Source organism: Xenopus laevis, chromosome 9_10L, assembly GCF_017654675.1.
Source record: "Xenopus laevis strain J_2021 chromosome 9_10L, Xenopus_laevis_v10.1, whole genome shotgun sequence".
Taxonomy (NCBI): domain Eukaryota; kingdom Metazoa; phylum Chordata; class Amphibia; order Anura; family Pipidae; genus Xenopus; species Xenopus laevis.
In genome coordinates, this window is record NC_054387.1 from 52,605,803 (window position 1) to 52,623,166 (window position 17,364).

Here is a 17,364-nt window from a genome sequence, read left to right on the forward strand (position 1 = left end):
CTGACCTATAGAGAAAGGGTTAATCCGGTAAAGATGTTATCCCGATGTTTCTTTTTGTTGCTCATGTGTTTCCCTTGCCAGAATCTCTCTATACTTGGGTCTACAGTTTGTTTTTCCAGATGCTCTGGGGAAGCAAACTGCAGAGGAAAGAGGGAGGTTTTGGGATGGTTTGTCCGATCGCCTTCTATGGCACCATTTTCCTTAAATTCAATTTTGTGAATCTGGGTCAAAGAATGTGTTCTCTGCAGGAAAAATGTGTCAGATCCTGGGTTTCACCTTGTATCAGAGACTGGGTGGAGGGCAGTAGAGTGATGTAGGAAGAAACAGTAGATCACTTTTTGGTGGAGTGTTCGATCCCAGAGGCCCTTTACGACCAAGTCTTGATGATTTTGGGAATCAAGAACTTCTGTAGGAACACTTACAGGGAAAGAGCCTATGGCATTGTGAGCAGGAGCCATCCTCTAGACTAGATAAAGAGACACTTTTTCTTATTTTCTCAGTCATCAGATATTTCTTATGGACGAGGAGATGTGGTAAAACTTTAGGGAGGGAAGAGGGTTCTGTAGATTTGACAACAAAGAGGATTTTGAAAGAATTATAGTTGATAAGATTAAACGAAACAAGTATAAATAAAGGAAACAATAGATAGTGGAGGCGGATAGATTTTGCATGGGTAAAATCCATAGATGTATTTTGAATATGTTTCTATGATTTTATAAATTGATTTGTTTGTTATGGAATTTTGAAGTTTGATTTGGTTATTGTTAACGTTCTTATTTTTTTAAATAAAAAATCCCTATCTGATATCCATTGTAAGCAGCAGTTCTGTCTTGCTTTATGGCTGAGATTCTATTAATCTACTCAATGTAGAAGCAGCAACAGCCACTGGCATCTGACCATATTTACAAACAAGCCTCACCCTTGTCTGTGCTAGACCTCCATTATATGACATTTATTACTCAGCCCTGCCATCTAGTGGCAACACCATAGCCATGTATCATATAGTACAATTCCCTAAAAAGTAAGGAGTGGTTCACCTTTAAGTTAACTTTTTGTATGTTATAGAATGGCCAATTCTAAGCAACTTGTCAATTAGAGGGAGGGGAGTGTGTGTGTCTGCCTGTCTATGTGTGTCTGTCTGTGTGTGTGTCTGTCTGCGTGTGTGTGTATGTCTGTGTGTCTGTCTGTGTTTGTGTGTATGTCTCTGTGTGTGTGTATGTCTGCGTGTGTGTCTGTATGTGTGTATGTCTGTGTGTGTCTGTGTTTGTGTGCATGTCCGTGTTTCCGTCTGTCTGTGTGTGTGTGTGTGTGTCTGTGTGTGTGTGTGTGTATCTGTCTGTGTGTCATCAAAAACTCCACAGGCAGACGGCACCTCTGGACATTATTTATTGGGAAAATTGCTTAAACGGCCTAACGCGTTTTGGGATTGTATCCCTTAATCATAGGCTTGTATGTGTGTGTGTGTGTGTCTGTCTGTGTGTGTGTCTGCATGTCTGGCTGTGTCTATGTGTGTGTGTGTCTGTCTGTGTGTGTGTGTCTGTCTGTGTGTCTGTCTGTCTGTGTGTCTGTCTGTATGTGTGTATGTCTGTGTGTGTGTCTGTGTGTTGTGTGTGTCTGTCTGTGTGTGTATGTCTGTGTGTGTGTCTATCTGTGTGTGTCTGCGTGTGCCTGTGTGTGTGTATGTCTGTGTGTCGCTGCTGATTCTGTTGCTCACTGCGTCTCTGTGTGCTCCTGCTCATCCATTTGTTCTGTGCTGTCTGTGATCCTGCTGTCCTTGTGCTCGTCGAATGTCTCGTGTGTGTGTTATGTCTCTGTCTGTGTTGTGTCCTGCGGTGAATGTGTGTGTCTGTCTTGTGTCGCTTGGTGTCGCACATCCACACACGCCTGTCACTCTCAGAATCCTATCTTCGGTATGTCTTGCGCTACTGACCCTGTGTGTCTGTCATGTATGTAGCTCGTTTACCGACCTCGTCTGTATCCGTGCCTGAGTGTCTGGCATGCTCGCTGCTCTGTCACTCCTCGCTTCCTGCTCGCCAATCCGCCAACAACACCAACGCTAGACCTACAGATTGCGGTCATGTGTGTTAGTAGTGTCCGCTCCTGCTCTGCCTCCTGTCTTGCTTTCATGCTCCTGCATCTCTAACCTCCCAGCTACAACGGGCATACGCCAAACGATCCGACTACGAAGAATACCTGTGTGCTGGTCCTATCTGATGTGTCTACACCTTGGTGTGTCCTGGTTGTCGTGATGTCCTCTCAACGTCCAGGGATCGTGGCTACCTGTGTCCGGTTGTCTGTCTGTCTGTGTGTACTGTCTTCGTGTATGAATGGTAATACCGGATGCCGTCTCCCTGTGGTCGATGTGTGTCGTGCCTCGTGTCTCTCTCATGTGTATGTCTCTGGTCTGGGTGTGTTGTTGTGTCTGTCTGTGTGCGGCCATTGTCTTCTCTACTTTGTAGTTGTGTGGGTTCTGTCTGTGGTGTCTGTCTGCTCTTGTGCTGTCTGTGTGCACTTGTCGTGTGTGTGTGTCTTATTGTGTGTCTGTCTGTTCTGTGTGGTCTTGTCTGTCCTCGTTGGTTTTGATCTTTGTGTGAACTCGCCTCGTCGCGTGCATTGTGTGTCTCTACTGACTCGGTCCTGCATCGTCTGTATTGCATAGTTGTGTGCCTCAGTCCTCATTGTGCGAATGCGAGGGTACGGTAACCATGGCCATGTCTGCAGCCATATGTCGCCTGTGTGAGTGTGCTAATGTCTGTGTGCATCGGATCTGTCTGCCAGAGCTCGCACTGTAGCTGTGTGTCTATCCGTTATAGCGTTGCGTCTGTCGCTTGTTCTGCCCGTCTTTGTGGTGTCTGCGTGTGTGTCGTATGTCCTATCTGTTCTGTGCTGTGTCTTGCTGTGGATACTGTGTCTGTCGCTGTGGTGTTGTGTACTGTCTGTGTGTGTCTGTCTGTATGTGTGTCTGTTCTGGTATGTGTGTGTACTCCTGCATGTCTGTCTGTCACTCTCACATACTGTGTGTGTGTGTTTGTGTCCGCGCGTGTCTCTCTGTCTGTTCTGTGTGTATGTCTTGTGTGGCTGTCCTACTGTTGTGTCCCTGTCCTACTGTGTGCTCCCTGCTGTGTGTGTGTGCTGTGTCCGTGTGTGTTGTGATGTGGTCCGAAACATCTGACACTGTGTCCTGTTCTGTCTGTGTGTACGTCTGTTGTGAGTATGCGTGTCCTATTCTGCCTCGTGTGTGTGGTGTTGTGTGCATGTCTTGCGTATCCAGTCGCCTGTATGTCTCTGTCTGTGTGTGTGTGCATCAAATAATCTGTGTGCCGTCCGTCTGTCCGACACATCTAACGTGTTGTCTGTCTTGTGTGTCATGATCCCTGTGTGGCTCTGTCCTGTCTGTGTGTTCTGTGTGTGTGTACTTGTGCTGTTGTCTGACTGTTGTCTGTCTCTTCTGCTGTGTCTGTCTGTGTGTGTGTCCATATTTCGTCTGGCTCTGTGTCTGTGCTGTGTGTCATGTAACCTGTGTGTGATCTGTTGATGATGTCTCGCGTTCTGTCTAATCCGTGTCCTGTCTGTGTGTCGTTGTGTTCTTTGTGTGTCTGTCTTGTTACTATGTTTCTGTCCTGTCGCTGTATGTCTGGTGTCATGGGGCTGCTAAATTTTTTTTGGGCCCAGGCCTGCTTTTTACTCCACAGTCTGGCTCTGCTGTACAGGGCCCCATGATTTTTGATAGCGGCCCTGCCAGATCCCATGCAGTGGAATGATTAGGAGAATAAAATATAAGGCTGATTCCCTATCCAACTAAGGTTCTTTACTTTAGGCAGATTTCAGTCTAAGGGAAGAGTGGAGCACAGGCTGTTTGTTCTACTTAACCTCTCTATCTCCCTCTCCTAGAGGCTGCTATGAAAGAGTTAACCTGTCATGCCTGCCTCGTTCACGGAGTCCCTTGCTCCTCCACTTTTTACTAGAGGTACAGGTCCCTCTAGGGCAGAACAGCTTTTACTGGGCCTTGTTGATCCCAGGCTCCCTGACACTATGTGAAAGTGTGGCAGGAATTGGTCATAGGCAAGTAGGGCCAATACATGAAATATGTTAATGAAGTAACTAGATAAATGGGCATTACTAGGGAGATGAGGAAGTGTAGGGATTTAAAGTCATAGGGACATACTTACTAGTGATGTGCGGGCCAGCCCGATACCCATGGGTCAGGCAGGTTCGGGCCGACCTCACATGCTTCATCGCGGTTGGTGGACGGGTGTGGGTTGAGCTCTTCTCCTGCTCTCCCCACCCGCCACCATCAAATGCCCGGCATCCGACTTCCGGGTTCGCCTTTTATAGATGATGCAACCTGCTCACCCCGCCCCTTTTGTGACATCATCGGCGGGCGGGTCGGCGTGGGTCTTTAAAAGCAGCCCCTGGAAGCACACATGCTGTTGGGTGCAGGCCAAGGGAGGGCGGGTTAGTGTCGGATGCGAGTCGGGGAAATTCCCTTACAGTGTGATTTCTGCCCTTTACAGCACAAAACGCAGCGCTGTGTCAACAATGTATTTTTCAGATACATTTTTGCCCTTGATCCCCCTCTGGCATGCCACTGTCCAGGTCGTTGCACCCTTTAAACAAACTTTAAAATCATTTTTCTGGCCAGAAATGTCTTTTCTAGCTTTAAAATTCGCCTTCCCATTGAAGTCTATGGGGTTCGCGACGTTCGCGAACCGTTCGCATTTTTGACGCAAGTTCGCGAATATGTTCGCGAACATTTTTTCCGACGTTCGCTACATCCCTAGTGAGGAGTGAGGGGGAATGTAAGAAGTGCCTTGAAGTCATGCAAAGCTCAAGGTTGGGGAAAATATCTGTTGTCTGTGGATCAGATGAAAGCTTTTGATAAGGTTAACCATGACTACCTGTGGGTTGTTTTGTCTGTGTGTCTGTCTATGTCTGTCTGTGTGTCGCCTGTCTTTGGTGTGTGTCTGCGTGTGTGTGTATGTCTCTGTCTGTGTGTTGTCTGTGTGTGTGTGTCTGTCTGTGTGTTGTGTCTGTCTGTGTGTGTGTGTCTGCATGTCTGTCTGTCTGTGTGTGTGTGTTGTGTGTGTCTGTCTGTCTGTGTCTGTGTGTATGTCTGTGTGTGTGTCTATCTGTGTGTGTCTGTGTGTGCCTGTGTGTGTGTGTGTGTGTCCGTGTGTGTGTGTGTCCGTGTGTCTGTCTGTCTGTGTGTATGTCTGTGTATGTGTCTGTCTGTGTGTGTGTGTGTGTGTGTGTGTCTGCGTATGTGTGTATGTTCTCTGTCTGTGTGTGTGTGTCTGTCTGTGTGCGTGTCTGTGTGTCTGTCTTTGTGTGTCTGTCTGTGTGTCTGTCTGTCTGTGTGTCTGTGTGTGTGTCTGTGTGTGTGTCTTTGTGTGTCTGTCTGTCTGTGTGTCTGTCTGTGTGTGTGTCTTTGTGTGTCTGTCTGTGTGTGTGTCTGTGTGTGTGTCTTTGTGTGTCTGTCTGTCTATGTGTCTGTCTGTGTGTGTGTCTTTGTGTGTCTGTCTGTCTATGTTTCTGTCTGTGTGTGTCTGTGTGTGTGGGGGCTGCTTTGATTTTTTTTTTGCCCAGGCTGCTTTTTACTCCCAGTCTGGCTCTGCTGTACAGGGCCCCATGATTTTTGATAGCGGCCCTGCCAGATCCCATGCAGTGGAATGATTAGGGAGAATAAATATAAGGCTGATTCCCTATCCAACTAAGGTTCCTTTACTTTAGGCAGATTCAGTCTAGGGAAGAGTTGGAGCACAGGCTGTTTGTTCTACTTAACCTCTCTATCTCCCTCTCCTAGAGGCTGCTATGAAAGAGTTAACCTGTCATTGCCTGGCCTCGTTCACGGAGTCCCTGCTCCTCCACTTTTTACTAGAGGTACAGGTCCCTCTAGGGCAGAACAGCTTTACTGGGCCTTGTTGATCCCAGGCTCCCTGACACTATGTGAAAGTGTGGCAGGAATTGGTCATAGGCAAGTAGGCCAATACATGAAATATGTTAATGAAGTAACTAGATAAATGGGCATTACTAGGGAGATGAGGAAGTGTAGGGATTTAAAGTCATAGGGACATACTTACTAGTGATGTGCGGGCCAGCCCGATACCCATGGGTCAGGCAGGTTCGGGCCGACCTCACATGCTTCATCGCGGTTGGTGGACGGGTGTGGGTTGAGCTCTTCTCCTGCTCTCCCCACCCGCCACCATCAAATGCCGGCATCCGACTTCCGGGTTCGCCTTTTATAGATGATGCACCTGCTCACCCCGCCCCTTTTGTGACATCATCGGCGGGCGGGTCGGCGTGGGTCTTTAAAAGCAGCCCCTGGAAGCACACATGCTGTTGGGTGCAGGCCAAGGGAGGGCGGGTTAGTGTCGGATGCGAGTCGGGGAAATTCCCTTACAGTGATATCAGGAAATCTTATTTTCTCCTTTGGGCTCAGGATCTTATGGGGCTGGCTGGTGTAGTAATATTTCAGATAAATTAAACCCTTTTTTCAGCCCAAATCATCTTTTTCAGCTGTCCTTGTGGCATTGGTTACTACACCAACCCCTAAATACATGGACAGATATAAGCTGCGGACAGATTAACTGGTGGGCAGTGTATGGGGCCCTCAAACTGGCTTCCCCAATAGTTTTCTAGCCAAAGGTCAGCCAGATGTCGATTGGGCAGGTTTAAAAATCTCATTGGTTCACTAATGCGGTCCTCAATCCAACTGCCATGGCCTCAAGGTGGACATATCGGGGAGAGATCTGCTCATCTGACAATGTCGCCAAACCAGCAGATCTCCCTATGTATGGCCAGCTTTAGGCAATACTCAGCAAATCTGAAACATAACATGATTGACACAACCAATCATCTATGTCCAGGAGTCTAATTAGATTTGATCCCCCACACCCATGGTTATACATCTGGAGGTGCAGAGAGGCAGAATCAGGGGTTCTTACCGCCCCCCCTCTAATCCTGGGTCCTGTCTGCAGCTCCAGGGCCTTCTTCTCCTATTGTTATGTCACTGTCTGTGTCACTTTCATCTATATCATTCAGGATGGGTCATAGGTTCTCTTTCTCTGGGTTGGTTTGTAGAACTCATTATGTTCAGTTTGGTGTTCTCAGCACAGATGGTTTGGTGGAATCAAGTTCTGGTTTCTATTCACTGACCTATAAACCAGTGGCAGAGTTACAGTTTAGTGGGTGGTGCACAGATTTTCAGGAAAGCAGAGGGTCTTCAAGTCCAAGAATCCATCACTTCACTGTGGAACAAGGTGTGGGGATACAAGACAATGTGATTCTAAGCAGGGGTAGGGGACTTGTCCTGCAGTACAGAGTCAGACTAGTTTCTCTTGAATCTGATCTGAAAATGAACTTCACATTTTAATGGTTACTCTAACGAGATACAATGATTCCATCTTAACAGTGCCGTTTAGTGGCCAGATTATTATGAAGAATGGGTAATGCAACAAATCTGAGCATGGAGGTTTGAACACAGCAAAGTCTCTGTAAGGAAACAACCAATGACAGGATTCTGGGCTTTTCTTGCTTATAGTAAAAAATGATCTGAAACAGGGTTTGTTGGAATATTACAGTCGTTTAAACTGAAAAAAATTTGGGGGTATTTAAAGGGGTTGTTCACCTTTGAGATAACTTTTTGTATAATTCAGAGAGTGATATTCTGAGACAATTTGCAATTGGTTTTCATTTTTTATTAATATGTGTTTTTAGCTATTTAACTTTTTATTCAGCAGCTCTTCAGTTTGCATTTTTTAGCAATCCAAATTACCCTAGCAACCATGCATTGATTTGAATAAGGGACTGGAGTATGAATAAGAGAGGGCCCAAATAGAGAGATGAGTAATGAAAAGTAACAATAACAATAAATTGGTCTTATAGAGCATTATTATTTAGAGTCAGAATATAATAATTCAAAAACTATAAAAAAAAGAAATAATGACGACCAATTGAAAGGTTGCTTAGCACTGGCCATTCTATAATATACTAAAAAATGAACTTAAAGGTGAACCACCCCTTTAAATGAAGGAAACATTTTTGGGTTATGGGCACTGTTGCTGCCTATTCATTCTTTTACTTGCTTGCAGAATAAAAATGAGACCTAGTGCCAATATTATTAATCGGTGAAAAGGAAACAAACAGAGGAAGGTCAGTTGTTGTTATCATGCAAATGTGGGTGCTAAAGACTTTACAACATTGTTACTAGAACTCAGGATTAAGAGAAAGTTCCAAGTAATTTTTTTTGTACAGTGTGTTAGCCATTTGAAAAAGTTACAGGGTAATACTTTTGATATGTGGTTTAAACATGATCCCTTTATTGGCTGACTAAGATGATAATCACAGCTTTCACAACATTTCCTTTCTTTTTTTTTGAAAAAAAAAAAGTTCAAACTTATTAATCCTCCCCCAGTACTAAAACTAATCTGCACGAATGAACCATCACATGATGATAGTGTGCTCTCTTTGTTTCTTTCTCTGTGTGTGTCTCTCTCTCTGCTTATCTCTGACTCATTCTCAATAAATACATACATTAAATCTATTTATTCTGTTTTCTCGAATGTTACTTCTAAGGGTTTAAGCACACGGGCAGATTCGGGGAGATTAAGTCGCCTGGCGAATAATCGCATCTTCTGCGGGGGCGACAATCTCCCCGAACTGCCTTCCCCCTGCCTGCCACCTGCTATAATGACAAAACGCCAGCACCAATGCACTCGAGGTGCTTCGATTTCCGAAGTCGCCCGAAGTTTCCTCGTGAGGCCAGGTGACTAAGTCTCCCCGAATCTGCCCATGTGCTTAAACCCTTAAAGGATGCTCTGGGCAGCTATGCTCTTACACTGAACAGTCTAAGGGAAACAATATGGCATCTCTTACTCATACGTATAAATACAAATATACAGAGAAGGGATATTCTAAACACACTAAACTGTATCCTCATACTGTACTGTCTAAGGGTCAGGACACACAGGCAGATTCGGGGAGATTAGTCGCCCGGTGACATATCTCCTCTTCTTCGGCGCAACTAATCTCCTCGAACTGCCTCCCCTGCCGGCAAATATATAAATAGCTGGCGGGATGGCACACGGAGTGATTTATTTTCTGAAGTTGCCTCACGAGGAAACTTCGGGCGACTTCGCAAAACGAATTGCTTCGAGTGCCATCCCACCGGCGATTTACATTTTATCGGTGGGAAGGCAAGGAAGGCAGCTTGGGAAGATTAGTCGCCTCGAAGAAGAGGATATTTGTGGCCGGTGGACTAATCTCCCGAATCTGCTGGTTTGCCCTAACCCTTAGAGAACAAATAGCAGCTCCTACCAATATGTATAAATATAAATATACAGAAAAGGAATGTTCTGGGTGCACAATTAGCTATACCCTAATACTGCACTGTACTGTACAATATGGCACCCTTGATTAAGCTATTGGTGGAGTCTTGAGTAACACCATATTTGGAGCCCTTGTCTGATTATCAATTAGATACATTTAGACAAAGAGCTACCACTGCATTGCCATGTTTAGGAAACACAAGCCAAGTTCACTTTACACAGCACTGCATACAATTTACCAACAGCAGATTCCGGACAGCCAAGAAAATCTGCAAAATACATAGAAAACCAATAGAAAAATATGAAGCATATAGTTAAATCAATGTATCTTGAGCTGCCAGTGGGATTATGGAACTGGAGTATGATTATATTTGATAGATTTCTTATTTTCATCAGAGAAAGCTTTCATTTTTAGGTTAGTTCCCCTTACAACTTACTGAGTAAAAACAGATCCTGAACAGAAACCCTACCAGCATATTAGCAAATCAATACCTGTCTGTGTAGTGGGAGAAAACCAAGACATGTTCTGGGCGGCCAGGGAGACAGGTAAGATCACACCCTGAATGCACGTGGAACAGGGGCGGAGCATTTGGGACAACCATAAATATCTCTGCACAAGATTTGGAGCTTTCTGGTGCAGGGATCTAACAGAAACAGCTCAGCTTTGCAGGACTAAAGGTAAGTCATTGGTCAGGGACAACATGGGGTGCATGAAAGACTGGGTGTATATATCCTGGGCAGAGTATCTGATCATGTGAAACTAACTGAGCAGGACTTAATGGGTTGCTTTGGTATGTAGAGTGCAAGCTCTGGAACCAAGTTATTCATTTAAAGGAGGGTGGACACTCTGCATTCCCAAGGTTCTGATAACCGAAGATCTACAAAACACTTGAAGTGCTTTGAAATAATGGGCTAATTGCAGCTTCATTTTTTATTTATGTAGCAAATTACAATACAGGTATGGGACCTGTTATCCAGAATGCTCGGGACCTGGTGTTTTCTGGATAACAGATCATTCCGTAATTTGGATCTTCATTAAGTCTACTACTAAATCATGTAAACATTAAACAAACCCAATTGGCTGGTTTTGCTTCCAATAAGAATTAAGTATATCTTTGTTGGGATCAAGTACAGAGTACTGTTTTGTTATTAAAGAGAAAAAGGATTATTTGAATAAAATGGAGTGTATGGGAGGTGGCCTTTCCGTAATTCTGAGCTTTCTGGGTAACAGGTTTTTTGAATAATGGATCCCATGCCTGAAATGAGAATGGGGGGGGGGGTATACAATAAATAAACAGACAAAGGCTCCAGAATAAAATATTAAGATTAAGGGGCTATGGGCACAAGAACTGGCAATCTAATTTTGAATCCTTAATTAAGAAATCATTTTTTTTCCATATTAAAAATTGCAGCATTAAAAACTAACAATATTCTCTAAATATTTTGAATGAAATGGAAAGCTATACGAGTTGGGCATTAACAGACATACTATAGAAACCCAACCCCCGCCCCCCCCCCCCCCCGAAGCACTTAATTTTAGGATACCAACAGGCCAGTTTTTCAGGATTTTGTTGTTACCTGAATTCCAAAAGAATTCGCAACTGTAACAATTCCTAAAGAGAAACTTGCTCTCTGCTGTTGACAGACCTTGAGGAGTGGACTTTGCCAGATGTCTGCTAAACTGCCATTATCTGACTGCCCCAAACTTTGTGTTTTCTAACCCCCCCCAGACCACCTGACCCAGGGTTTGTCTTGTCTTTCATTCATATTCCCCATGGCCCATACTAACATACTGCTATATAATGTGAAATACTTGTGCTATTTTCCCGACTGCTATTGTAGGAGCCTGGTTGGTTCTAGATAATTAGATAATGAATTAGGCTGAGGCCTGTTTGTCACAAAAGCTTAATCATCCAACCTAATTTATATATATAATAACTGAAACCCCAATTGGCCAATGAATGAGCTGGAATCTCTTTATTCAACAGCAATTACAGCTCTTGTACATTGTGACTTTTGTTATTTGTTGGGTCCTGAGTTCCTCCATGGGGAGTCAGAGAGTATCAATGGCTTTTATAGAAAGGGATTTCCCTCTGATAATCAGCATGATTATCAGGAGATCATTAACATGTACAAAGACAGAAACCTTCCAGCTGGTCAATTCATGGAATCCTAAGGGGTCGGCTCTATTGCCCCTGAGAACACAATTCTGTAGGTTTTAGTGCTGGGTACCTCTGGCACCACTGTAACAATTATGTGGAACAGATCACATCCCCTGCCAGAATATCTGCTTTTAAATATTTAGCGGGAGCAGCCATGTCACTTCCCATAGCGCCATTAAAAGGAATTACTTTACCTGCCACTATTAAAAATGTGGAGTACCACAGGCCCAGAGCCAATACTTACATCTTGTGTTATAATATCTCCCGAGGCCTGTGACCTTGTGCCCCCTGCCAACCCAAGCTACTAATTTTTATACAGTCCTCTCCCTGTGCTACTGCAACTCACTTAAATGGCAACAACTATATAATATACAGTATAACTATATTACTGTGATGACAGCAGTCCTGCCCTGCTTTAGACTGAGAATCTAACTTTATAACAGAGCATTCTGTCACAGTGACACAGATCCTATCTGATCCCCATTGTAAGCAGCAGTCCTGCCCTGCTTTATGGCTGAGATTCTAGCTATCTTTATAACAGAGCATTCTGTCACAGTGACACAGATCCTATCTGATACCCAGTGTAAGCAGCAATACTGTCCTGCTTTATGGCTGAGATTCTAGCTATCTTTATAACAGAGCATATTGTCACAGTGGGTAGTGGGTAATTTCCACTGTGTTTTAGGTGAGATATATATATATACACACACAAATATGCACATTGTTTTATAAAATATATACAGAGATACATTCTGCACTATAAATATATAGAGAAATCCACCCAGAACTTGCCAAACCGGAACCTTAGTATATATAAAATAGGATTAGAACGAATGATGAGTGAGTGTGTGTGTGTATGTGGGGGGGGGGTGAATTAGGTTTCAATTTCTACAACCTGTGGCCCACCCAGCAGCCTTCATAGCCAGAAGGGGTGCAGGTGTATTTCCCCTTTTCTATAAACATCTTTATTAGTGAAAAAGGGGTGCCATCATCCCATAGCTAAAAACCGATTAAGTTTGATACTTGAGCCCAAACAGCACTGTGTTCTTTTCAAATCAACAGCAATTTTTGTTCAAGTACCCCCCGAAAAAATTGATACTGGTGGTGTTATAAAATAAAGAAAGGGGCACTTCCCCAACTGCAGAATAATAGCGTGTGTGCGGATCCTTGAACAAAAATTGCTGTTGTTGTGAGACCTGGCCGGGTCTGCGGATGACCAGCACCACCGTTGTAGTGAGTTGAAATACAGGAGTTGCGGTGGATTGTAAACATAATTCCTTTTCATATCAGACATTCAGCTGTCATATATTTATGTCATTTAAAGCTTCAACTTCACTGCTTTAGTTAAAAGGATTCTGTATTTTTATGGTGTCGTTTTTTCCCTAAATTACACTGTTTAAACTGCAAATAATTCACTCTACAACAGTGATCCCCAACCAGTAGCTCGTGAGCAACATGTTGCTCTCCAACCCCTTGGATGTTGCTCTCAGTGTCCTCAAAGCAGGAGCTTATTTTTTAATTCCTGGCTTGGAGGCAGGTTTTAATTGCATAAAAACTAAGTATAGTGCCAAGTAGAGCCTCCCATAGGCTGCCAGACCACATAGGGGCTACCAAATAGCAAATCACAGCACTTATTTGGCACCCATGGGACTTTTTCATGCTTGTGTTGCTCCCCAACTCTTTTTACATTAGAATGTGGCTCACATGTAAAAAAGGTTGGGGACCCCTGCACTACAATATAACATTTCATTCCTAATCCAACAAGTGTATTTTTTTAGTTGTAATATTGGTGTGTAGGCAGCCATCTCAGTGCATTTTGCCTGGTCATGTGCTTTCTGAAAGAGCCAGCACTTTAGGATGGAACTGCTTTCTGACAGGTTATTGTTTCTCCTACTGTGTAAAGGTGGCCATAGACGCAAAGATCCTATCGTAGGAATCGAGGATTCGTACGATTTTCGGACCGTGTGTGGAGTGTCCCGACATTTTTCGTCCAGCGGAGATCGGTCGTTTGGTCGATTCCGCCGGAGCCCATTGCGCTCTCATCGTAATCTGATCGTTCGGCCATATGGCCGAACGTTCATATTACTCCCGATATAGCCATGCCCGTTAGTGGCATATTGGGGAAAGATCGGCTCGTTTGGCGATGCCACTCCCCCAGTTTATGGCCTCACCAGAAGACAAACTATAAATGTAAATAGTTCTGCCATGAGTTTTGCCACTTGCCCAAGATTTTTTATTTTTTCCCACTCTAGTTCAGTCAGTTCTAAGTATATCTAGGCTGTGCTGTAAATGAGCATCGGAGATTAAGGATGACTGAGCTTCTATAGATATAGGGGTTGGATTCCTCCTGCTTGTTTGCCAAAAAGGAAAACAGGTTGAACAACATTCAGAGATTGACTGATTCACTCGGTCCTGTCATGGCAATGTAGGACGGATAAGGAGAATTACATACTTATATGTATACACCCTGCTGTCCCTCACTATTGCTTGGCTTCCCAAACGTGACACAGCCGGAGACAACCCAGGGATCCTCTAAGCAAGTAAGTGAGGTGCAGGGGGGCACAGATTTTGCTTAAAGGGCAAGTATGCCCAAGGATGTTTTTGGGGGGAGGCTAGCACACTAATATAATGAGGTGGGGGAAGATTTTACTTAAAGGGCAAATATGTTCAGGACATTTATTTAAGTCTGTTGAAAAATACATTTTAATGAAGGGCTGGAGTGTAAATTTGGGGGGAGGCTGGCACGCTGATATATTGGGGGGGGGGATCCGGTATTTAAGGGGGTTCCCAAATAGGGAACATCTAGCTGATGTTAAACTACAGCCAAACAGAAATCCCAATAGCAAGGCAGTAGGTAGGAAATCCCTGATATGTATATGTTTGTTTGTGTGTAATGGCCCTTTAAATTGCATTATGGTTTCATTTGATGCCCACTGGCAGCTCCCATACTGGGAACACGATTCCTCAGTCACATTGTGTCAGCCACTAATACTCTGCAGAGATAAACATATGACTATGACTAAGTGTCCTTCGTAGACATGAAACGCGTCAGGCCTTGGTTCTTAATCTTAGAAAAATAAAATGTACGTTTTTAAACTTTTACCATCTGACTTCAGCTCTACTACTTTGTGGGACCAGGCTTGTGCCAGCCTCCTTTGATGTTTCTTGGTATAAGATAAATGAGCCCTGGTATCTAACTGATTAGCGCAAAAGTATAGTAAATGTGTCAGTATTATGATGCCCTGAACCTGTTCAGTAGCAATCGCTGGGACATGGCAAGGTCTCTTCCATTTACAGACATGAGATCAAGGCTGAGAACTGTCTTATATGGTAATTTCTGTCTGTCAGTATAGTCTGGTAAAGGGTAAGACTTCTTCTTGCATGGTGAGAGATTTGCTCAGTGCCACCATGCCAACTGGCCATTGGTCTTCACACAGTGCAGAGCCAGTGCACGTTTTATCTACCGTAAGGAGAGTGGGAGGGAGATTATCTGTATATCTGACTCTCTTTATTTAGTGTAAACAATATGTGGCATAAAATGAAGGTTTTCTGCATTCCTTTCACTGTTTTGCAACTCTCATACTGCTCTGGACAACATGATGTGCAGCTCTAACTAATTATAGTGTGTACAATCCTTTCGTATTGAGAACTACCCCTCTCCCACCTGCACAGAAAGTACCTACCCCAGATACCCAGGGAACCCACTGTACCTACTGCACTGGGAGGAACTGTGTATCCCCACCCCTCTTCCACCTGCACAGAAAGTACCTACCCCATATACCCAGGAACCCACTGTACCTACTGCACTGGGAGGAACTGTGTATCCCCACCCCTCTCCCATCTGCACAGAAAGTACCTACCCCTGATACCCAGGAACCCACTGTACCTACTGCACTGGGAGGAACTGTGTATCCCCACCCCTCTCCACCTGCACAGAAAGTACCTACCCCAGATACCCAGGGAACCCACTGTACCTACTGCACTGGGAGGAACTGTGTATCCCCACCCCTCTTCCACCTGCACAGAAAGTACCTATCCCAGATACCCAGGAACCCACTGTACCTACTGCACTGGGAGGAACTGTGTATCCCCATCCCTCTCCCACCTGCACAGACAGTACCTACCCCTGATACCCAGGGAACCCACTGTACCTACTGCATCTACTACCCACCCCTCTCCCACCTTTGCAGAAAGTATCAGCTGTACCTGTTAAAATGTTGCTCCCATGCTAATTTGGGAACTGTTTGGCTTTGTGTTTCAGACACCAAAGGTCAAGCCACAGCCATGTCTAATGAGGAAGGCAGCAAAGAGACCCCACCACCACCACCTAATGAGTGTCCTGTGTGTTATGAGCAGCTGCAGAGTCCGAGCTCACAGAGAAAGCTGACCTGTGGCCATTCATTCTGCCATGACTGTCTAGTGAAATATCTACTGACGGCCAAGCAGGAAGGTTCCGTCAAGAAGAACATCATCTGCCCCCTGTGCCGCTATGTGACCTTCCTCAACAAGGGGGGACTCATTTTGCCTCCCAAATCAGGGGAACTCCACCAGATCCTGGAAGTACCAATCTCCCCCTCCTGCCAGAGACACTGCGAGGGTGCCAGGAACCCCAACACAGTGGTGATCCCCATCACTGAAACCGAAGAGAGAACAGAGGAACCTGAATTTCCAGCATGCACGTGTCAGACTGCCATTAGCCCAGAAGGCCTCAGCACCTCTTTTGGGTCTCAAGTTTTTATCATCAGCGACCAAGGACAGCCTCTGGAGAGCGAGGAGGTTAACCCTGCCCAGTCAATCATATTGAACACACGTGACAATGTCTGCCGCTCTCCAGTATTAATAGTCATCCTCCTATTGATACTTGTAGTGGCTATTATGGCAGCTGTATTGCCATGGATTTTGTTGTCCAAAAAAGTTTGATGGAACGTTTGTGGTTCAGTGGTGACTTTGCTTTATCCCAAATGGAAGTTCCTTGAGATCTTGGTGTGTTCTTCTTTGGGAAACAGTGGCTATCTATATCACAGAGAGGCAACTATTAGTGAACCACCTCTTAACAACTCCCAACAGTCACATGGCCAGCACCGATGGTTAATGTTTGTACAACATGTTAAAAAACAGCTTCTCCCATCATGCTCAGCACCTGTAGGGTATTTGCTATGAATTGCGCCACTTAGTCCCTTAGTGACGCAAATATGATCCAGTGCGCTGCGCAGAGCAAAGTGTCAGCGAATGGAAGCCAGCCCTCTCCTGGCATGTGGTCAATATAGGGCCCTGTTCTCCACTTCTATGCAAGTTAGGGGGTGGGAGAGGGGACTCCCTTCTACCCTCCCACTCCTGTCCCTCATAAATACAGTGCTGCATTTATTGGAGGGCTGAAAGTCTCTATGCTCAGAAACAGAAGGAAGCAAAGTGCCAAAATATGCTCATAAATGATAATTACAATTTCCCCCAACCTGTAGCATTACCAGCATCACCTTGTCTTCGTATACACACAGAGAGAAATCAATATGACAGCTCCACAACATGAGTTCTGTTGAACTCTTTCCAAACTGTGGCGCTGCCGCACCAGCTTTTAATAACTGTGAAATGTAAAGACATTTATTTTATACTTTTATATTATGGGGTGAAGGCACTTTATGTTCTGAAAGAAGTGAAAGTAAAGTGAATTGTGAAAGTAAATTTTCAGTTTCTGGTTTAATTAGAGTGGTTGATGGGTGACTGGGGTACGAAAGGGTGGAATAGTTTGGGTGGCACGAGCCCTGGCACTGAGAGGGGTCACATTGGGACTATTATTAGAATTTCAGGAGGCTCCTCTATCACATGGGTGATGTGAGGAAAGACAGAAAGAGTCTGGAATTATCCAACCTGATTATCTA

The 17,364-nt window shown here is 44.6% G+C and overlaps 1 protein-coding gene across 2 annotated transcripts; it reads left to right on the forward strand.

Moving 5' to 3' along the window:
- The first annotated feature begins 9,848 nt into the window (after positions 1–9,848).
- On the forward strand, positions 9,849–17,167 carry rnf222.L (ring finger protein 222 L homeolog). Of its 2 annotated transcripts, none has more exons than XM_018235485.2 (2): positions 9,849–10,004; positions 15,750–17,167. In XM_018235485.2, the coding sequence occupies exons 1-2, from the start codon at positions 9,890–9,892 to the stop codon at positions 16,406–16,408; spliced, it is 774 nt and encodes a 257-aa protein (XP_018090974.1). In that variant the 5' UTR covers positions 9,849–9,889; the 3' UTR covers positions 16,409–17,167. The 2 variants fall into 2 exon arrangements, with proteins under 2 accessions (XP_018090974.1, XP_018090975.1); XM_018235486.2 differs by lacking the exon at positions 9,849–10,004 and adding an exon at positions 13,526–14,028.
- Positions 17,168–17,364: the final 197 nt, after the last annotated feature.

Bases quoted from the DNA above. Each gene is read 5' to 3' on its own strand.
- rnf222.L (XM_018235485.2), top strand. From the start codon at position 9,890: ATGCACGTGGAACAGGGGCGGAGCATTTGGGACAACCATAAATATCTC. The intron at 10,005-15,749 runs GTAAGTCATTGG...TTTGTGTTTCAG, and splicing joins TCAGCTTTGCAGGACTAAAG to ACACCAAAGGTCAAGCCACA.